Below are 23,969 nucleotides of genomic sequence, written 5' to 3' on the forward strand. Positions count from 1 at the left end.
AAAAGGGGTTCACATCCAACATCCTATCAAATTTTTGAATAGTCCTATCAATTTTTTTAATGCTAAAACTCTAGAAAGAGTGTTTCACAACTTATCTCTTACCGAAGAATTAACAGTATGCTCATCCCCAGCCTCCTTTGCTTAGATTCTTACAGAAACTCTTATCTCATTAAATTTAATCCGCTAATATTTAGAAGAATCTTTTTCTTAACAAATACGAGTCATTGGAGCATTTCAAATTGGTCAACGAGTAACACAGTTGTGTATTGGTCGCATCACATCTTCTATTAGCTCCAATAATGCAAGTTACAGCTAGCATACTCCCTAAGATATGAGAGTAATAAACTATCTAAGAAAACACAACTATACAGTTATTGCAAGCATATCCAGACCTGCCAAGAAAAATCAATTACAAATGCAAAAAGAGCCAGCATACTCGCACAAGTAGATCATAGAAAAGCACACAAAACAGCTACTATAAGAGGGAAAAGTACAATAGATGTATCTCAACAGTGATCGAATAGATGAAAAGATTGAAGTCATCAAACATGAAGTTAGGGAACCTTGCCTCTATAATCCCACTCTTCTTTGTGGGGAGCTCGTCATTGAACTAAACCTGTTATGAGGCAGATACTAGCCAAATACTTGCTAAGGCATTCAAGATTGGCATGAGTAGGGGGATCAAATTCATGGCTTGTAAGAACAAACCTATTCTTTTTGTCTCGTCATCTAAGAAACAGGAGACTCATCCTGCTGTATCAAGAATTGAGCAGACTGGATATGATGAAGAGATGGTGGAAGCTCGATTTCGGTTGGATCTATTGCAGGAACAGACTTTGATATCTCCTCCGTGGAGAAAGGAATGCTGAAATGGAATAGGAATAAGATGTAACGATCGCATTGAACATTTTTTAGACAATAGGTAAGGATCACAAATAAAAATAGCTGTCAAAAGCATGGTCAGCCTGATAATACCCAGAGTAGCTATATTCATGAATCCAAGCAAAAGTAGGAACTTACCTCAAATCATCATCCAACAAAAAAGAATTTGACACAAGATTTTGAGAGTCTTTGTTTACCATGTCCCTCATTGTTGCAACAACCTGTAAATTGTTGTATGCACTGCTTATAGGAAGGGAAAAAAAAAATATCACATCCTTCTAAAGTTGGCAGATAGAGAAGTGCAAGATAACATGCCTCGCTTGAGACACTTTGCGTACTGTACTTGTCATCCCAATACATCGTACATATTCGATAAATCTGCCTCACACTGAGAGCCTAGTAAATAAGAATTGAGCAATAAATCATCAATTGTCCAGAAAAATCATAGTCAGTTTTAAGAAAGAAATAGAATATAAATCATATATCCAGAATTTTAGAATATTCAGTAAACGTTGGCTTATACCGGACAAATATCATGCTTGATCTCTTTAAGAGTCTTTTTCCGCTTCTGATGAATAACCTGCAATTCCCCAATTTCATAAAAAATCAGAAAAATCTGTATTGCTAGCGTCAATGTGGCAACTTTAGTTTTACCAGAAACTCGACAGCTTGTCTGATGTAATTTAGCTCATCCCAAGCAGCACCTGCATACTACAGTGTATAAAAGATAAGAATCGAAAACATGATACCTAAATAAGAATAAGCAGTTGCTCACCTCCTCTGTTGCATCGGTAATCCACTTTTCCAGCACAGCAAGCCCAGACTTGACATATTCCCCATTAGAAAATGCGCAACATTCTCGACGTAATAGCAGACTATTTATAGTGGTGGGAGGAGGGAATAAGTTTAATCAACAATTAATCTCAAAGTTAGGCGGTTAAATTGATTAGTAACTGTTTACCTGTTGAAAAGTTGGATATTGATGAAGGAAAAAACTTGAGTAATGAGTTTACGAATAAAAAAAGAAGGTACCTGAAAAATACTTGAAGAGCATTACATGCAGCTACCATATGGAAATCAGTAGATGCAGAAAAAGTTACACAACATATTGGAAGTCATAGCAAAAACACAATAGACGATATGAAACTCCCAACATCACATTTATGTCCGCCATATTTACAGTTATTCCAGTAATTATTTCTCTTATCCCTTCTGACGACAAATAAATATAAATATTGACTTTGTTCTCCGTTATTCTAAGACAGTAGATGATGCAGAGCTTACGAAGAAAGATGACACCCACTCCGCCCCATCTTTCACCACCCGTACCCCCAAACTTATTTGAATTAAGCTGTGCCTGATGGAACTATGTTTGCCTAATTGATATATAAACTGAATCTTTTACTTGGCAGCAATGTTAAGCAGATCTTGCATAAGAAAATAGACAGCAGCAGAAGCAAGAGTTAAGGAAATGGTTAGGGAGAGAATCTCACAAAATTTTTATGTAATCGATCCATAAGTGAATCCAAAAATTTGATAATCCGGTCCCAGTGAGTACTTAGTGGCTGTTGAACACTACCTTCTGGTGATCTGGATCTCCTTCCACTAACTCCTCGAGTAGCTTTCGGTGCCTTTGTATGATACATTCACAACAACAAGAAGATTCAAGGTAACTACCTGCGTGAGTCGTTTTTATCTTGCAAGGAAGAATATTCATATTATAACATGCACACAACAGACTAAAGGGACTGCATGGCATCAAGAATTGGATCAGATAGGGAGACGGAGAGCGATACTGGGGGAGGAGGGTCTAGTGACCAGAGGCTTCAGAGCTTGCAAGAGCTCAGGATTCCTCAACACAATTGGGTGGAATAATTCCAGCGGTGGATTATCGAATCCCACCCGTCGGTTGGGATCAAATAGGATTTGATTCGAAAATCATGTTGATCCGCCAGAAACTTGCAATTTGTTAAACCTTCTCTCTCCCCCAATATTTCTTTCTAATTTATCCAATCCAATCCAATCCAATCCACCGGAAGGCAAACAGGCATGAAGGTAACTTATACATATGTGCTTGAATGTGAGAATAAATTATGACCTTGTAAGCATCATTCAGAACAAGCATACTAAGATGTACGGATCATGTACACTCACATATCCAAACAGGTGGTCTTATGTAAAATATGGCACAAGAGATGGTGAAACAAATTCATCTAAAGTTGATATTTCACAGATGTAAAAAGCCAAGTGAAAGTATGATTCTGCCAAGACAAGCCAATTTACCACTACATGTGTTAGAAAGATAATTTCACTACAATTCTTCTGGTCTCTCTATGTTTTGATATTCTATATCTACATCTGGGCCATTGATACGAAGCTGTTGGATTAATGCGTAACTCTATTTCTGCCTAAAAAATCTGCCTAAGAATGCCTATTAATGTGTTAAGATACACTATATGGATGATTGAGTAGAACATAATTAACCAGACCAACCTTTAAGTGAATCTTGATTCTAGCACAAAAGGTTTGTATCAAGTATTAAGCATAAGAAATTTGGTGGTATAACATTTCTGGATGCATACAACTTCGACTGCATAAGGCTGTTTAAAAGACCAATCAAAATTATAAATGGTCATATATACATGTTAATTTTATATTTATATGTGCATGTGTCTGTGTGTTAAGAGTATTCATGCAAGTATGTAAATGCATATAATGCTGGATTTCATATCAACCAAACTGAATGACTTACATAAACTAGTCGATAGAAAAAGAAAAGGGAGCTGCAGAAAAAAACCAATACAGGACAAGGCTTTTCTTTAAGTATGTTAACAAAATAATAGACCCTACCAAAAATATAAAATACAGAAAAGCACACCAAGACCTAAAAAGAGCAACGGAAAGCACAGACCAATATTTCTTCTTCTTTTTTTTTTTTAATGAGGAACTGAATCAGGCCTTGATGTAGAAAATTGTCAATATTGTTCTAATAGCTATTGCAAATATATAAAACCACATAGCATGATAGATGAAGTGCATGATGCAATCAACAACAGGGGCTAAAGACACCTGAATGCAAAGGCTTAGGAGTGGTGATATCTCTCTCTTTAGATTATCTCGAATCAAGCCAAAAATCTTCTCCAAGCAGGCTGTCAATTGTTGCTTAAACAGCATAGCCGGGTAGCGAGCATCTACATGTGAAAGACTCTCTTCTTGTGCAGTATTTTTTGAAGGAGATTTAGGCACCTGCATTACTTGATCAAAAAATCTGATAATATCATGTCTGATTCTATAGATAAAACAAGTCTTTCTATTTGACCAAAAGTTATATCAAGCCCGCAACCATTTATGATGTATTTAATTGTTTCTGCTTGGCTAAATAGAAAATTGTGTCACCGTGATAAATAGTGCAGGTAACTAAAAAATTCTTCATAACAATCTCACAATCATAAGAAAGAAGCCTCATCATTGTCTAGTTATGAAGAGCCTACTCCACTATACATTTGAATTTTGTATCACGTCTTGTTAGTTCATCTAACACATTCTCCCTGTCAATGTATGTACTGTTCCTCCATATATGTAACTATTCATTTAGTCAATGGTGTAGAGATTTGGAGAAACTATTACCATTTAGTTCATTAACTAAATCAACACAGTATAATACTCTTTGTTACTCAGAAAATGTGACTATAATTTTGCCATATCCCCCTTACCCTTTTCTTTGACACTGAAATCTGACCTGCTATAAATGTCTTAAGGAAACGGTGCATAATTATTAAGAATTAGGTCCGGAACTATGTGACTAAATATTGGATGACATGAAATTTAGCTATGCACTGTCGAACTGTTTATTAATAGATGATGGAAAAACAATAGTGTACAGCAATTAGCAAAGCCAAAATCTTAGAACATGATAAATTCAAGTGGCCAGACAGTATAAGAGCACAACAAAAGCCAACTATGAGCAAGCAATGATATTGCTTACAAGTAGGATTAAATTTCTCTAATAAATCAGCAAGCAAGCAAGTTGGAATTCACATACTTGTGATGTCTTTCCACTCAAGACAAGAGACCAGGAAGAGTGTTGAGAAGGTGTTGAAGGGAATACATTTGATCTTAAGTTTCTTTGTAAGAGGCATAAAAGTGTGGAAGTATTGGCTAGCCAGTAAGGCAAGATGTCATTCTCACTTTCCACCTGATCATATTAAGATATATTGAGAGAACAAAAATCATTTCCAAGATATTGAAAGAAAACTAAATGGGTTCCAACCTTCAAAACAGAATTGAGTGCCTCAATTATGTAGTCAAAAATGCTTGTCCTTTCAGCTTCGAAAACTCCCCACTGGTGAAGCCATTTATATATAAGACAAGCTGCAATAGGCTTACCAGCTTTGAATCCCAAATCTTCTTTAATGCACCCAAGTAGAAATTCATGATGTTCCTGAAAAAAAAAGGAGAACATTTAGTTCCAAATATACTTCTCTTACACTTGAGCCGAGGGTATAAAGAGAAATAAGCAATTTAAAGAACTACCAGTTGCCAGAAATAAGAATCCCAGTACCTCATGTCTCTCAATATTCATTCTTGTTCTTCTTAAATCTGTTAAGCTCTGTGGAAAGGCAAAATATTTTACATGTGCAGGAGTTTCTTTAATTCAGGGGAAATAAAAGAACATTTCAGGACACTGATTTAGATGCTACACAATCTGACAAGGAAAAGGACAAGCTAGGTGAGGTTATCTTACATATGACCTCTGGTTGATAGTGGAAAGCATAGAAGGACCCAAATAATTCTGATTAACCAAAAAAAGAAAACACCCTACGGTTAGTCATTGTAAAACAGTATCTACAGATGTATTAATATAGATGAATCTAGCAGTATAGTGTAACAAAGCAAGAAAGAGGGAGAGTTGAATTGTTGAGGAACCTCAGAAAATGGTCTGAATGCCCCTGCTAGATTGTTCCTTGGAGATAAGCTTAATGCTTTTTGCCTCAAAATATGGTTCTCATCATCTAAATTTGAGAGTTTATTCTCCAAACTAAGACAACAAGAAAATAAATATTTAAGCCACAAAAAAAGAAGTTGAAAAATGAGTGAACATGAACTGAATAACAAATTAGTGCTATGGTGGAGAGCAAGTACATGAAATTAGTGGAAGTTTCACATGCTACAGGTAACAGGTAAATAAACTATAAAAGTGTAAAATAGCAAAGTAAAAGATAAATAAATAGAAATAACTAGATGTTTAGCAAGTTAATTGTCCTAATTGAAAATAAAACATTAAGTATGCATATTAAAAAATTCCCATCAAAACAATAAAGTACTTCTGCAAGCTCTGTCGTAGCTGCAAATATCTAGTTTCCACGTCTTGCAACTTGTCCAAAGTATCATGACTGCATTTTCGAGCATTCAAAAGCTCTTGTTCCATTTCCGAGTTCCTTTTTGATAGAGATTCCAATGTACTCTGCAGAAATGCAAGCCTTTCATTGCCTTATAGAAGCTATGTTGAAACAGCTGAAAAATAATAACCAATGAAGAAATTCCTCTACTTTATCATAATTCAGTTATCATCTGTCGATACATATTGAATAACCAATCTAGATCACTTGACGCTAGAAATCCCGATACCAAGTATGTTTATAAACAGTTGTACATTAAAAGATAGATAACAAAGATATTTTAACATGATAAGTCCAATAAATTCACATGATACTTTCCACATGAATTTTGTACAAATTATTAAGTCCAACTGCCACTAAGTAGATAATCTCTTTGGAAATAATGCTTCACATCAAAATAACGAAATTCATAAGATTTTCTAATTAACTAAATGAGCACCAAATTTCAGAAAAGTTGTATGTACCTAGTTAAAAATGCCAAACAACAGAAAGATAGGAAATCTCATTGACTTCTGGTAGTATTTCCAATTTGGTTTAGCGAAATTATAACTACTGACAAAAACAGGCCTATACATATTGAAATGACAGTTTTTGTGAATATTTCGTCCTTCTTTTCTGCCATTTCATACTTGAGTAGAGATGTCCGAAATATGCATTGTCGGATCATATGATTACTTAGATCTGTTTGAAGTAAAGAGGACTACAGAAGTGATACAACCTTATATAACTCTCATGAACACTCGTAGAGCATAGATTAAGAGAAATCATGTGTTTAACATGCGCTAGACCAAAGATTATTGGAGGCTGCTATGAGTATACAAGGATTAGGAGACTAGTATCAGCTACTTGGGCTTAAGTTTTCTAAGTCATGAAGGATAAAGCTTGACAAGTTACTATTACAAATACTAGTGGACTAGTATGGGTAGTTACGACTTATAGAATATCTTGGTTTGGATTAGGCTTTCTTGTTTAAGAATCAAAATATGCAGAGTAAACAGACAGAAACGTACACTTTGTATATTGAATTTTTAGTTGCTATCTCATTTAACTTATTAAGGAATATCAAAATTGTGCATTATCAACTGATATAAGATGTTAATTGATCTAAATTAGACATGAAGTCCACCCATACCTTTAGAACCAAGTTCTCATTTTTACATTGTTCCATCTCAGCAAGCATATTTCTGAGAGCATCTTGATCGTTCATTGATATCTCCAACTGCTGTTTGAGCAAGATATTTTTGTTGCGCTCATTTAAGGTTTCTAGGTTGGCTGCTTCCAGCTCAGCTCTCAAACATTCGAAATCTCTTTGCAGTTTTGAAATTTCGACATCCTTGGACTCTTCAACAGCTACCTATGTTAAGTGTTCAACAGTAAAGTTTTTGATAATTAATTGTAAATAGATTTGAAAGTTACAAATAAAGATGCATAGATGGAGCACTGAATGTGGTATAGTAACGGTTTTAAAGTCAATAACAAAACAATAAATTATCTCCATTTACATAACCATATTGTTGGTATAAATAGATCTAAAAAACATAATAGTTCCCATTAATATTCCTAAATGTTAATGAGACTTGCAAGAACTACCTGGGTTTACAACTGTAACGCATTATTTTAAGTATCATATATTTTTGGTGTACCAGCCAAAACAGAATTACACCACTGGGCCTCTTGTTTTTGCTCATTAGAATGAGAAAGAGTGATAAGTGATAACTGGACATATATGATGAGTAAACCTCTAACTTGACACGAGTAGTTCAAGTGTTCAACTTTGGTCGTAACGACCAATTGTAGATGTGCACTACACAGGCCACTCCTATATTTGGGGAGTGATTATCTACCATGTAAAACATAAGGACTTGGTCCCCACAGGTCTATGTCATTAAATATTTATCCTATTATTCAAAAGGTTTCTATAGGTGCAAGTTAATCTAACCAACCCACTGATCAGATCTTCATAACTGCAGGATAGTACACCGTAGCAAACAAATATTAACCATCGTAATAATCAGGTTACTGAAGCAGGGAACGTTATAAAATATAAAGCCAACAATATAGCACAGTAAAAAACAAAATGATTTAACGTCATTATTTACTTGACTGCCACAAAATAGATAGCAGAAAATTAAATTAAAATTGGGACATGGAACTTACCCGTAGTCTCTTCTCTAAAGTTAACCGCAAAGTCAGATCTTCCAGATTCTTCTCAAGTTTGTTTTTGGCCTCACGCAAAGCGCCGGCTTCATTTGAGGACTAGGATAATTTACGAAAGAGGAGTTAAGGGAACGCATGTTTTGGAACAATGAAAATGAGAACATTAGATCAAGTAATGAGATGAGCTACATACAGAACTAAATTGTTCTAAAAGACATAATAGGAGTATACCATGCAGTATGGCAAACTAAATTTATAAAAGAGGAAGAAGGACCTCTTTTATCAAGAGATATTTGATTGTAACTTCAAGCAAAAGTGTTGAACAAGTTAATGATGCATACTTGTTCAATGTTTGCTTTGAGGATTTCTATATTGGGGATAGTGAGAATTATAGTTAAGAAGAGCTTTAGTTCTAGGTGTTATCCCCAAGATAAAGGGATATCTTCCCTAAATTCCAAGTGGAATTTGCTAATTCTTCATTGTCTTTGATGGGATAGTGAGGATAAACCCCAACCAAAATTGCTGTAAAGTACTAAACAAATCAACTTGTAAAACTCGTGCTTTCTATCTTTATGCAATCTGAAACAATTAAAATACAATGTAATCGTATTCTATATGGTTAGAAGTCCTTCTTACATATTTAAGCCTCCGAAGTTCTCTTTTAGCAAGCTTTTGTCTCCAACCACATTGAACAGATATTGCAGCACGTCTGAATTGCTGAAAAAATGTGCAGATCTTCCACATCCTCCATTGTGCCTAAGTGATTACAGAAAATATAATGATCACATAACTACATAATCCTTATCTGATAATAAAGTTTACTGTTACTAAACTTGCGGACAAGAACATCATGCTTTTCAATGATAATTCAAGGACTGAGTAATGTAGTTATACTTTAAAAGAAAATCAAGCTTTAACTGAAAACTTATCACCTGCCTCAAAGAATAAAACGAAAGCATGATTGACAGAAAATCCATTTACATTAGTAAATATAGAGAAAGAGTGAACCTGAATAACAATAGCAGCTCTGTGCTTCTTCATGTCCATGAACCTTTTGCGAGATGAAAATCCTCGGATGCTAGACTGAATGACAAGAACCGCAGAATAGAGATGCAAAAATAAACGACGGTGTATCCAACCTCGAGTATATTTTTGTACTAAAAGAGCTGCTGCTGTTTCTTTTTTACAGGCATATATGCCTCGAGCCAAATAACCTGGAAAAGTAAATTATTTGGGCCAAAGGTATCTATATTAGGTATGAAACATCAAAATACTGGGACCATACTACATGATTCCAGTTCCACCTCACTTTTTTTCTTTTCCAACTTTTTAGTGAAGAAGGTATTTCATATGGTTTAATGATCACAACCTAAAAGAGTTCAGCATCACATAGGCACCATGGAAGGCTACATGCTGCGTGCCTCAGTCAATATAACAGCATGTGACTAGAAAGCCAATGTTCCATGCCATAGCAATCTTCTTTGGCTCTAAGCCTTTAACATTGTAACTGGTTAGATACAGCAAAAATCAGATTTCATCATTAAAAGCAACGCATTTTGTTTATATTTTCATATAGTTGAACATGCGAAGTGACTGTATGATCAGTCTTCTATTTGGTTTCTTAGTGCATTTTCTTGAACAACAGACTGTAAATGGCCTATAGTTGATAAAGATTCGCCTAGAGCGCCAAGTAGCTGGTATGTAGTACTCAAACTAAAGTGCAGAAAGCCAGAAACTACAACCAATGCACTCTTTAAGTCTATAACTGCAGTTATAGCAGTGCATTAAATTCTATGGAGTTCTACACACACAAACCCCTCATAGAGAGAGAGAGAGAGAGAGAGAGAGAGAGAGAGAGAGAAATTTTGCTGCAACATACCGCGGCAGTATGCTTGAAGACTAACAGCTGCTTTCCTCACTAGGAGAAACTCCTTGTGGGCTAAAAAGGTTCGTAAGAAATCCTGAATAATTCTTGCAGCTTTATCCAAAATCTCAGCACGTCGAGAATCCAAAAGTGCGATCTGACCAGCTCTAAGGAAAACCTTTGTCTTGCCAAGCTGAAGAATTTGAATGTCAAGAAGATTGGTACTGTGATGCGAAGTCAAAAGTAAATTAATAGGGAGTATAACTTAAATTGAACAACAGAAAATCTCAAATTTTAATCGAAGTATCAAACTTAATCTAGAAAAAGCACAGCTGTTTCCACAACAATTTTCGTGCTTGTTTCTGCAGCCAATTTTTAAAAAAATAAAAGATAAAATAATGTAATACTTCCATTGGGATAATCTGTCCATGGCAAGAGAACTGAAGGTCTTTTCCAGCTTGGTCAAACTGAAACATATTAATCCATCCTGTTGACCTCAACTTTTTATTTTTTCCTTCATTACTTCAGCTATAATTAGCTACTCCGCAATGGCTATCACAAACATTAGTAACAAAAGACTACGAAAGTCAGTGAAAAGCAGTTATTCAATTTTTTAAATTCATGACAAATTCCACAATACGCATTTAGTTGCCTGTGAAGATCCATAAGTAGAAAGGGTGATTATGACTAACAAAAATATATGCCAAACAACCATTTAACAACCTACGTCAAAACCTGTGACACTGAAGTTTAGAAAACAATGACACATACATATGAAGCACCAACATTGTTGTAGCACCAATTAAGATTTTGAAGATTATGCAAGAGATATTCAAGTGAAACAATGGAAAGACATACTTGGAAATTGTTGAGCTTTAGTTTCTTTATAATTTTCTCCGTCAAGGACTTCTCATCAAATCTGCAAGAGATAAAAAAGAGTAAGAATTTTATAAAATGCATTGTCGTATTAGTCACCCACGAATAAAGATGATGGCTTGTTATAGTCTTCTAGAAGCATAGAGAAATGAGAGGAAGAGCATGAACTAAGATGAAAGGAGTTAGATGACATAGTTCAGTCAAACTGATAAGGATGGAAACCCATATATGAACTCAAAGAGTTGACTTCTGAGGAAACAACCGTAAAATGGCATTAACGTCTTCTAATGTGCAAGCCGGACGTGAGGCCGAGAATTTGGGTAATACCCAATATGTACGTATGATGGAAACACTAACAAATTAGGTGACAAGTGGGGAATCAACCAGCTTGCTGCATATTGGGGTTTGGAACCACAGATACTATATATGCAAGTAAAAGTAGAAGACGAATCTCCATGACAAGAACAAATGAAAATTAACAGTCCAGATGTTAACTTTTTAAGGCTTAGGTGTTACGAAAAGAACTTGAGAAATTTGATGCATGAAATCCAACTCCACTATAGCTCACAAGTATAGGAAAATGAATAAATAATGCCACATGAGAAAGACATGCACAGCATGTTAAAGTTTTAGTAAGCAAAATGATACTTCATCATACAAACCCAACATGGAACTGAATAGTATCACAAAAGGTCTTCACTAAAGTCGAAGCAAGGACAATGCATAGACATATGAAGTACAATAATTAACAGAATAAGACAGAAACAGCAGTATAGAACTAATGAGCAACCTGTCATCCAGAAATTCAGGAGCTAAGATTCCAAAACGATCTATGAATTCAGAGTATGTCCTCCGTGTTGGATATCCAGCAAGACTTATCCTGATTGCCTCGAGTACACCCTGTATAATAGATCAACCGAGTGATCATGTCAACCAAGCCAACACTGTAAGAAAGAGAAAATGTAGAAAACACAATGGATTCCAAGCAAAATGAAAGGTTAGCTGCAAATAATACAAGAGATTCTAAGAATATTTTAAAGAACTAAGATGTTAAAAATGAACACATGACTTTGAGATATTAAAAAAAAATATAACGCATGTCCAGTTGTGCAAAAATTAGACAGGATGATTTGGTATTGAAGTCACCTCTTGTGGAAGTGTGCCCTCTTAAAGATTTTGAAGCATGAGACTGTCAAAAAATTTTAGTACGGGCAATGCCAGCATGAGGTCTTTATTGTACCTGAACAACCATCCTTGGCTATGACTCCATTGTAAAAATACAGGACTAAAATGAGATGATAGAGCTGCTATGTGCTCAAGAGGAAATGATAGACTTGAGGTTTCTGAAGTTGAAAGGAGGATATAGCAAAACAAAAACCACACTAGACCAAAATGAGGTAGTGAAAAAAAACTAAACCAGATAAATGAAATGAGAATATTATCTTTCTTAACAGAAGAAATCCTTGTATATATAACTCTTTGAAGTGAAGATATAATCCACAAATTCTATAATTGCTCATCCATCTCAAGGTTTTTAATTGAGTAGCAACATCTGATGTTTGCTCTTATGGTCCGCCTCTCGTGAAGGGAGATGGGACCTTGAGTCGCATTCCTAAGACTTCATTATAATAGTAGCATCACCTATAAGTAAAGATGGTATGCGCTGACAAATCTAAAAATTTACCGAAATCAAGGAACCTGCTTCTATCTACGCTGATTTGTTAAGAATTTATGCAACTGCAGTTCTTTCCCTTTTTATGGGCATATGCAGTCCCATGCCAATGACATGATGAAATGGGAGAGCCACATTAAGTTAATTCTGAATTTGAATAACATGTTTTCTTTCTTTTTACCAAGTTAAGTTATCTTCAGTGTCCGGATAATTCTTTTTAAAAGATGCAGAGGTCAAACCTTAGACGTATATAATCTCAGTATGAAGTAATGATTAGGTAGAAATTCAACAAGCCGATTGCATTAAACACTGAGCCCTAAAAAAAACATGTGATTGAAAAAGAGACAAAATATTTACATAAATAATAAAGTAATGAAGTTAATCTGTACTAACCCCGCATCGCAACTGATGTAGAACACTCCAATTTTCAAACTTTTGAGGACAGTTCAAAGAGTTGGGCTTTACACAGCGGATATAATGAGGTTCTGTAGAGTTGAGTGTTTCCATGAGTGCTTGGAGTTGTTGCTGTGAAGAACAGCTAATTATAAACATCAAATTGGAAATGTTATATACAAGGATTTAAGAGCCGTGGCACGGGGACGTGTCGAGAACTGAGTGCCAGTCACAAAAACAATTGTGTGCCTATACACTATGGTATGTGAAATATTTATTTTCTTTGGCACCAATATATCCTAATTGATTATTATATATCTTTATTAAATCTTTTGCACTTTATGGAGATAACTACTAGCTAATTTCAGAAAAGAGGATGACGAGCTGCGCCATCGGCATGGGGGTCATATCGTGCTGATATCTTATCGGCACGGTATGGCACAGTGGGCACAGTCAGTGTAGATAGACATTTAAAACTTTGATTATATATCTACAATTTGAAGAAGCTTAACGTTAAAGGTAAAAAAAAATCTAAGTATACGACAAGACTAAAGAACAACCCAAAAGAATTGCTCTCAGAGAAACTATTTAGGAATACATTGACAAGGTAACTAAGAAATTATGCAACTGCACAAAGCCTAAGCACAGAGCTCTTCAAAAGAAAAGCACCACATGCACACAAAAACAAAACATACCAAGTTGCAAGACAATCTTGAGCCTTAGATAAGAATAAAACAACTTAGATCTGAAGTCGATACCTTAAATCTGGATGCTACAGAAGAAAATTTATAAGATGATCTTGAATCCTCTGGTTGTGAATCAAAAAGTCCAGAAATAAAAGAGCATCTTGAGGAAGACAGAAGACCGCAGTGCTCTACAACTACATAGTCTCGATTTTTCTCCAGAAAAGAATCTGTTTGATAAGTCACCTACAAAAAATAAAAAAGGACTTCATCCTACATCTCATTATGTATGAACAATATGTTCATTTGATAATTTTGCTTACAAGAATAGCTGATTTATAGGACATGCCTTCCCAGCATAATGAGATAAGGCAAAATCTGTTTCAGAGAATTTCGGCTTTTCAAATCTTGGATGTCCTCTGAAGTTCTGATACAGCTTTGTACTGAATACTTTGTTTGTTGATCTCGGAAACATACTGAACATCAAAGCAAAAGAAAAATTAGTAAAAATAATTCTTGTGCGAGTGAAAAAAATAAAAAGAAAGGTAAATTTGTTCTTTACCATGCTTCATCCAATAGTGAAATTATTCCAATTGGCTTCTGCAAAATGAAGTTGCACAAGCACAAGTCATCAGTATTCCAGTAAGCATAGATAAAAACAATAGAATATAGGCTAAAATGCAGTGGATTAAGAAATTTTGCCAGGCTAAAATATTCCAAAGTTGGTTTAATTATGCCTGCACCAGAAGAGGAATCTAAGAGGGACATTGTGAAGACAAATCATGTGCTTCAGCATTTTGCATAAAGTAGCATTTCTCGATAACTAATCCAGCAAATATGTGGTTGCATTATTTCAACCCAAGACTGTTACTACTACAACAAGCAGTAACCCCTCATTATATGTAACGTAAAGCATACAGTTAATATATGCCTGTATGTTTTTTTTTCTGTACAAACTGCAAAAGTAGCTGTAAAAGAAGCGCATGTTCATGCTAAAATATCTGGGTAATAAGTAAATGCTTATATGGAGAAAAGAACATAAAAAAATCTCCTCCAATTGATTTTGCAACACTGTTCTGACAACCAAATATGCAATAAGATGAGTGGAGGTTCGCTCTCTAGCTAACATTACCCAGTCTCGGTGTTTGCACCCATCTTTTAGAATTTAGACGGTCATATTTTGTTAACATTGGATGCTTCCAACCAAGGAAATTTTCTCTTTGCTCATCAGTGGATTCAAAATGGTGGAACCAGATCCATATGATTAGTTCCAAAAGATATTTTAGTAAAAAGTTTGCCCAAAAGATTCTTCTTTAAGAAAAGAAGATTGCAAATGGTTTTTCAAAATCTTCAGAATATAAATCAATCTCGAAATCAATGGGGGTCAAGATGTGCTATTTCGTAGGTCATAAGACTTTCTAACTGTAGTATACAACATTACTTTGCCATACGGAGCGCCAGGTATGTCCTTCCTGGGGTTTAAAATAGAAAAAACAACCAATTATTTGGGGAGAGGGAACAAGTGACAATATATTACACCTAAGGGAATGACATAAGGTGAATAAGTAAGCATTACTTTTGTGAGCTAAAATTTGATAGCCGATCAAACTATTCAGCAAACTGAACTACAACAAGTTTTAGGCATCATAATTTACAGCCTTATACTTCAGGAGAAAAAACCTTCTCGATCAAATCCAGGATATCCTGGTTATCAACGAATTCTATGTAGCTCCAGTTAATTTCCTCTTTTCTGTATTCTTCCTGCTCCATCTTAAATACATGCTGCAATAAGAAACAAGATTTATGTAAAATCACAAAGTTACTAAAGGAGCTTCCGAGCACTTATTAAGGATGAACCGATGAAGTAATAAGAGATTAGTTGATAGCGACTGTACACCTCATTAAAATGTTGCTGAAGCTTCTCGTTAGCAAAGTTAATGCAGAACTGCTCAAAACTAACAAGAAGAAAGGCTGTCAGCAGAGTCAAAAAGATTAAAAACAAAAATTACATTTGGAATCTGATTAAATTATATAGCAAGAAACTTGAACAAAAAAAAAAATCAGATAAAAGCATGCACAACAAAATAAATAACTATCATAAAAATTGTGTCTTGCATTGGGAGCAATCCATTTTGCAAAAATGAGTGAAACAACCAAAAAGCATTCACTAAGGATGAAGTAATCTACATTAGTCAATGAAACCTAACAAAAAACTTCACTATCAATTATCAAGCATATGAGAAATACAAGATGTCAATGATGTAACACATATTGTCTAGTATGATGGATTGATACTTGATTTTAGCTTCCTTGTCCGTACAGGTTACTTAATGGATACCAATACTAGAATAATACATGCCCAATAAATGCCAGATACTTCTATCAACAATTTTGAAAATTTACCAAATGGGAAGGATATGGGCGTGACATGAGATTGGCCTTTTTGGTGTTGGATTATAATTATTCCATCTAGAAACCTATCATTAAGTTCTCACTTATGCATTTGCATGCCAATTGCATCAAGGGTTCTTGGTTGATAAAACCTAAGATTTCTTTTGTTTTAATTAATTTTTTTTCTTGGTTAACAAAGCTCGAAAAAAAAAAAAAAATATATATATATATTTGTACAAGGTTAGTGTGCTTATAGAGCTTTGTATTATCTAATCATTCGAACTGTTTACCATATATCTCGTTATAGAATTAATACATAATTTTAGAAACTTCATACCACTGTATCCCTTACGTATAGTATCTAAAAATTTTGAAGCATCCATACTGTGTCGAATCTATATCACATGTGTGTATCCACCGTCTATGCAATATAGATCAATATGTAATCCGTCATTTAATGAGCACAGGTACAGTAGACATACAGAAAACTTTTTGTTTATACTTCAATGCACCAAAGTAAGCATCGACCGCAACAGACTATGACAGGATGAAAATGCACATACACACGTTAGATATTGTCAAATTATCTGGGATTTCATGTACTTATACAAGCCAGTCAGATCAATCATGCCACAAGGCAAATTGGTGCATGCCAGAAAGAGAAGTCATAAATGAAAACACATAAAAATGAGATGAGTCATTAAATAACAAATTGTTGCAACAATTTAGCTTAAGCATTTTCAGTTAAGCACTTTAATCTGCGAACTTTGTCGTGTATTGCAATTTCATTCCTGGCCACAAAAAGGAAACCAACTTTTCCTCTAACTGTGCTTGATTACGCTGAACAAAGAAACAATTTTAAAAGATAGGTATAATGGTATTCTAACTCGGAAATTTACATTTTTTAAGGTCAGGGATGAAATTGAAATATCTTAGTAAGTTCAAGGACTAGATCACAAATACTGGGGATAGTACATGCACCATCCTTACATTTTACCCTACTTTAAAATTCTAACTTTTGCTAGAGTATCTACGACATGAAGAAAACTATGCCAAAAGGAAAGGAAAAAAATTTGCTAGAAGGAAGACAGGAGTCAAGACTAGAGTGGCCCAAAAAATGACCTGTTATGTTTAAAGCACTCAAAACCATATATGTCCAAGACTCCAATCTGTATTCTGGAATCCAGGTCTTGTCCTACCGACTTATTAACATTATCAACAAGCCTGCAATCACCATGCAAACATAGAATTGTTAAACATATCAAACATAGACAGGTAGAAAATGAAAAAAAGAGTAAAAGGTACCAATCAAATAATCGAGCATAAACAGTCTTAGCTAAAGCATCTCGACTAGCTGCAGCAGCGGAACAGTCAAGTGCTTTGACAATACTTCCCTCGCGAGTTTGTATGGTACGAGAACACAAGGTTGCAAGTAAAAGGCTCATGTCACACCTAATTTGCAAAGAGGAGAAGTCCACAATCTTAAGATAAACAATGAGCAATAAATGTACTGAGAGAGATGCATTGTGCCTCACAATATAAAAGGAATAAAACATTTGCAATTTTGCAGCAATATATAGAAATTGTCATTAAACCTACATCACAGATTTTGTATTCTTGAAATATGTAAAATAAAGATACAAAATAAAATATATGTTCCATACCAAACTTCGACATAGCAAATTAGCAATTCATCAGCAACATATCCACAGATAGTGCACAATGGATGCAAGGCTATCCAATAAATTAAGAGAATTTCAGAACATTTTAGTAAAAACAAGTGCATAAAATAACAGCCAAAATATAACTCAATTTGGATATATGTGGAGAGACAAAATAAGCAAAAAATCAGTTGTTACAATGACCTGGTTTTCATCATCATATTAAACTATATAATATAATAGAAATGCATTTGCTCAAAGTTTCAAGCCACTTGACTAATGAACTTCAAACAAGAAGGAATTACTAACATAAGCAATTCAGCAGCCATCTGGAGATGAAAATTAGATTTCTCATCCTTGATTACTGATGAATCGTGGTCTTCTCCGGGAGAAAATTCAATGTTTCCAAGGTGAAGAATAGCAGCCAAAGTACGAAATACTGCCTCCTAATAGGAACAGAAAGAAAAGAAAATTTTAACCAAGGACATTCCAGTAGAGATATTACCAGTAAAAAAAAGGTTCATGTATGAAGTCAGTATTAGAAGTACAGTAAGCTCTAACCTGCTCTACAAGACTTATACCAACTATATCCATTGCTCTCCGTGTTTTCAAATATTCTTCTGCACTGTTGTTTCCTTCTAACTCATATGTACTGCTTTGATTCAAGTAATGGAAGTTTCTCGGGTGGGCAAGCCTGTACTTCTCTGCATCCTGGAAGTATAATTACAGCGATGAGATTGATAAGGTTAAAATTACCTGCTAACATCATAAGCACCGCAGTGACCAAATGTAATACAGAGCATTGTAAAGAAATTAAAGAACACTAATTCCTGAGATCAACTAAGATGAGTGTGCCAATAAAAGCAGAGGCAAATTCAACTGAACTACATGAGGAGAAGAAATAAAAGAAACAAATTATCACAAGGATATAACAACAACCATTAGTTCACAACACGAAACACTCATGTAGAAGGTTCTGATGGCTTCTTACTTCCTACAATCCTTCCCAGTTGCATATCCATTTTGATTCCCATATGAAGTTTTGTGTAATACTTCTCTTCAACTAAGGTTCATTAGACTCAATTCTCTTTCCCTTACCTAGCTTCATTTCATCTTCTTTCACTCCACAGTTCGTTTGTGAAACTAACTAATACATTATGATATATTACTAAGTTAAGATGACCGTTCTGTTTATATGTCGATTCGTGCTTTTTTTTAAAACCAACTTACAAACAACAGTAAGAACTGCTAATTAAAGAGCGTTGAAGACAGTTTACTATTATCACTTTCGGCATGAAATTTCATTAGTGCTTTGGGGAGCTTTCACAACTTCAAAATGTCTATAGAAACCCCAAACTGATGGGAAAAAGCTTAGATAATTATAATCAGCTCAAAATTTTCAAATGACTTGGCCAAGAAGATGGTAGATAAAGTGCCCCTTTCTTTGCAGGAAGACCAAACCTATAAATATGAGAAATGAAAATGTTAAGGAATAAGCCTAGCAACTCGAAATATGCAAGCAAAGTCATGTATTCAATGAGTTAAGGCCCAACTAGGGTCTGAAAAGGCAAGTTCCTTGATGAAGACACTTGTGCACATAAGTTTACTTGCCCGACGGTTGCTATTCAAACAGACAAGCATATCCAAATGGCAAAAGTATTAATTGGACAACGTTTACAAACTTAATTTACCTTTCCAGAAGCACAAAGCTGATAAAAACAATGGTAATTTCTTTCAGTATCTGTTATCTGTACTACTCGGGATCTTTCCAAAAGGTAAGTTCTAATTGCTGCACCAGATATTCTACCAGTTTTATCAAACTGAATTTCGACGAACTTCCCAAATCGACTGCAACAATAAAACACAACGTATAGTATCACATTGTAACTCAGAGTAAACGGACATGATAACACTAAATTCAAGGTCAAATACAAAACAATTGGACCATTCGGCACATAGAGATAAACTTAGTAAAATTGACAAGGGCAATACAAACATACGTGTACATTGTGGCTAAAGCTGCAGTTGTTGGCCAACATAAGCACGCGTAACTAAGCATGTCTAAGAAATTATGCTACTTGTTCTTCGCACATTATTGTGGAAATTTTTGCATACCACACCACCTTGTGTTCTATCAGCCAAAATTATAGATGGCACAGTGTCCATGGGCATCAAAATTTCAAAGATAAGAAATTATTGTCTAGATGTAGACAGCTCTAACGATATGGATGATTGTCAGGAAAAACCATCATTGTTATAGACGTATTACAGATAGTCATATCTTAGTTGCATCATCTCACAATTAACGCTACATATACACAAAATCAAGAACAATTGACAATTCATTTAGGCATTCTCATAAGTTACAGTTGTCAATAATAAGCCTCAGGCTCTTGACAGTTTCACTCCACATTCTGAACTAATACAAGTGAAAGGAAGATGTTTAAAAAAATGAACATTTAACAACAGATAAAAAGAATATAAATATGTCTTTAAACTATTTGTCAAAGTGCATTTCCCCTGATGATTTTACTTCATAGATGGATCATGGAGCGCACTGTGAAGAGTCAAGAAAGTTCACAGCTTAAGCAAAAACTCACCTAGAGTTGTTGTTTCTAACTGTTCTTGCATTACCAAATGCCTCTAGTAGTGGATTTGACTGCATTAGATTGCAATAAAAATTATTGGTTTACAATGCTGGGGCTAAAAAAGTGACTTCAAGGAACACAACGCAAGCCAAAATAACTTACTTCTAGGACTTGCTGCTCAACAGTTCTGTAATGACCAGCAGCATGTCCACCAACATAAGTTAGGTATTGCATAATCAGCTTCGTAGTCTCTGTTTTTCCTGCTCCACTTTCTCCACTGACCAAAACAGACTGGCTGCGACCCTCATTCATCATAGCCCTGTTAAAGGAATAATGAAGTTATCTCTTTACAAGGTAAAGTATGCATATATGGAACGAGCAACCTGCCTGTAGGATGCATCGGCCACTGCAAAAACATGTGGGCTTAATTCCCCAAACTGGACACCCTTATATTGCTCCATCATGTGCGCATTGTAAAGATGAGGAAGCCTTGTGAAAGGATTAACTGCAATCAAGATGCTTCCTGTGTATGTCTATCAACAATATTAAAGTTAAGAAAACGATGTAAGGGTGAATCCATAAATGGAGAACAAGAAAAAACGAGGCAAGGTATGATAGATAACTGTGAAGACATCTCATGGATATATAATTATTATTAGCATACTACATTAGCAGCTTAAGATCAGGCAATTTGGGGCATGTGAATAAAGGCCTATTTGCTAAAATTAGTTGGCTAATTGTACTTTACAGTGTACACACTCAATTTCTTTTTCTTCAAACTTCTACAAGGAGATGAACAGAAAAGTACACCTCGCTACCAAATTTTGTCGACAGAAATAACTAATGTATCACAAAAGTTAACCAAATGAATGCAGTTAAATTTGCAAGTTCTAATACAATATTCTTGGTAAAGTTACTGATATTCTCGGTAATGTTCTTGAATTTTATCCTTTTTGTTGAATTTACTATAAGCTTTAAAAATTCTCTTTCAATTTCTACTTCAAGAAAAGCCATGTATCTAACGATTAGACTTTCTCATCGCCCAGCAATATTCTAACTTATTACGCAAGATTACCTCCCTCTTCATTGACTATAATGAATCTCATCAAATTCTATGGCAATATAAAGTAGCGTTACAAGGGATTTAGCAAAATATACAAGAATTGAAAGAATCTTTTCTTTGACGAAAAAATTTCCCTGATAAAAATCTTTATGAAGCGAACCAGACAATATCTTGCCTAATTTCATCAAGGGCTCAAAGCTAACTCCAAGAACCACTTACATAGATCTCATTGAGAGCATATCTCCGCGCAAGATTGAAAAGAACCCCAGGCTCATTCAGATACGTCAATTTGGTCATGTCATCGACCCCTCCATGATCCGCGTCCGCATCTCTAGGCAACAACTTCTCCGCAGTCACATTAATCTTCCAGAAACGAAACATACAATCATGCGAAGTCATCAAAAACCCAGACAAATCCCAACATCAAATCAAAAGAAAGAAAGAAAGAAAGAAGAATCGGAAAAGAATCGCAACCTTTTTCCCCTGAGGCGTCACCACGACGACGAGCTTCTCCTTAGGATCGACCACCTCGGCCTCCGCCCACGCGCACTCCTTATCCTCCACCCACACTGCCGATCCTCTTCGAAGCGCCATTACCGACTCTTGCGTATGGAAGCGTAGCGAGAAAGCAGGCTAGGTTCTGTGTGCGCGCGCGCGCGCGTGAGAGAGAGAGAGAGAGAGAGAGAGAGAGCTAGGGTTTGGGATCTCTAATGGCGATCGGTGGTTTTGAGGGGCGGGGGATCTTGTGGAGGAGGCGGGGAGATGGTGAGTCGCAGTGAAGGAGCCACTTCTCCTCGGTTAGCGATGATCGAGGCACGCGGCAACCGAAGGCGTATCTCTCGTTCGAAATTCGCTCCGCCTCTCGCTGCGAGTGTGGACTGTGGACCGTTGCGCGATTTTATATTAACTAGAATGCCATCGAAGGGGCATTTTCGTCATTTCGGATTGATGTGGTTCTATTTAACACGTGCTACACTCAAAATTGAAATTATTTCACGGACCTGGTCCACCAAGTTGCACCAGAACTGGTCCATTTTTTAAGCCCGTACGCCGTAGGCCTCGAGAGTCCAAAATGTTGGATGCTCTCTAGAATGTTTAAATAGTATAATCATAATTTTTATAAAAACTATATCATCTCACGACGGCTGGTCATATATTTTTATGGTATGAACTTGTATAATAGCAAGGTATTCGTGTACTAAATTATGAGTATTCACAAGGGCTAGCTTTTTTGTATTTAAGTTTGGTTTCGTGGGAGAGTGCAAATCTTTTATAGACTCATATGTTAAAATTTTATTTATTTATCACTAATATGTTATCCACTGTATTGAGTCTGTTTGGTATATAAAAAACAAAACTTTTAAAAATTTCTATTTATAAGAACTTCATGCCTATCTGGGAAAAAATCTTAGTTATTTAAGATACAGAAAGTAAGAAGCTCGGCTCACTGTACAATACTCTATACAAGTCTGGAATTGTTTTTATCCATTTATTGTATAAACTAAACGTCAGAAAGATTTTATTTGGTTGTTTGAGTTTAGCTTCGATGAGAAGGGAGAAAGTAAGATACAGCTTAATCGAATTGAAATACACATTACTCGATAGCTATTGTTTCTTTTCATATTGAAACGATTGTTTAGAAGGATAACATAGTTTTATACGAAAATTATTATCAACAAAACTTTATATATATATATATATATATATATATATATATATATATATATATATTGGATCTACTTTTTGATTATTAATAGCCCTTGGATTAAACACTATTCCACCTACCACCACCTACCACCATCATCTCAACCTCACATCTCTCCATCCAAGGGCTAAAAACACACAAGTATCACCCCCATGATACTTTTACAAATATTCTAGCCCTACTCTATATATATATATATATATATATATAAGTTTAATTTTATATAAATCCCTGCAAACATAGTGAATTATAAATATATCTCTACAAAGTTCAACTTTTATATTTTGTTTCTGTAAAAATTTTAATATTTTTAAATATAAATCTACCGTTAGAATCCGTTTGGAAAACTTTAGTTAACCATAAGTTAAATACTTAACTCTGATTAATTTATGAGATAAATTGACATTTTTGTCCCTCTTATATTATACTGTTGTGACTTTTGGAGGGAGGCGTATTTGTGATGGCAAAATTGACATTTTACTTAAAATATAAAACAGTTCTACAACGGTAACAAGTTAGATGGACATATTTGAAAATATTAAGATATTTAGAAAAACAACATATGAAAGTTGAATTTTAAAGAGATATATTTATAATTTACTATATTTGTAGGGATCTGTATAAAATTAACTCTT

The 23,969-nt window shown here is 35.0% G+C and overlaps 1 protein-coding gene across 8 annotated transcripts; it reads right to left on the reverse strand.

Annotated features, from left to right (window-relative positions):
- LOC109721540 (protein OPAQUE1-like) lies at positions 386 to 22,480 on the reverse strand. 8 transcript variants are annotated; one of them, XM_020249193.1, is made up of 38 exons: positions 22,104 to 22,480; positions 21,849 to 21,992; positions 20,954 to 21,099; positions 20,729 to 20,885; positions 20,579 to 20,637; positions 19,670 to 19,826; positions 18,540 to 18,689; positions 18,288 to 18,424; positions 17,623 to 17,769; positions 17,440 to 17,541; positions 15,824 to 15,881; positions 15,607 to 15,708; positions 14,489 to 14,526; positions 14,276 to 14,402; positions 14,002 to 14,172; positions 13,244 to 13,375; positions 11,969 to 12,078; positions 11,161 to 11,221; positions 10,318 to 10,495; positions 9,447 to 9,652; positions 9,075 to 9,194; positions 8,439 to 8,537; positions 7,414 to 7,635; positions 6,207 to 6,346; positions 5,809 to 5,920; positions 5,627 to 5,674; positions 5,444 to 5,491; positions 5,153 to 5,323; positions 4,925 to 5,077; positions 3,952 to 4,128; positions 2,376 to 2,513; positions 1,844 to 1,914; positions 1,658 to 1,757; positions 1,537 to 1,593; positions 1,406 to 1,462; positions 1,198 to 1,278; positions 1,021 to 1,103; positions 386 to 865 (listed from the first exon to the last, which is right to left on the reverse strand). In XM_020249193.1, the coding sequence occupies exons 1-38, from the start codon at positions 22,221 to 22,223 to the stop codon at positions 730 to 732; spliced, it is 4,515 nt and encodes a 1,504-aa protein (XP_020104782.1). In that variant the 5' UTR covers positions 22,224 to 22,480; the 3' UTR covers positions 386 to 729. The 8 variants fall into 8 exon arrangements, 5 of the variants coding, with proteins under 5 accessions (XP_020104782.1, XP_020104784.1, XP_020104783.1 ...); XM_020249195.1 differs by lacking the exon at positions 17,623 to 17,769; XM_020249194.1 differs by lacking the exon at positions 13,244 to 13,375.

Source organism: Ananas comosus, linkage group 15, assembly GCF_001540865.1.
Source record: "Ananas comosus cultivar F153 linkage group 15, ASM154086v1, whole genome shotgun sequence".
NCBI lineage: Eukaryota > Viridiplantae > Streptophyta > Magnoliopsida > Poales > Bromeliaceae > Ananas > Ananas comosus.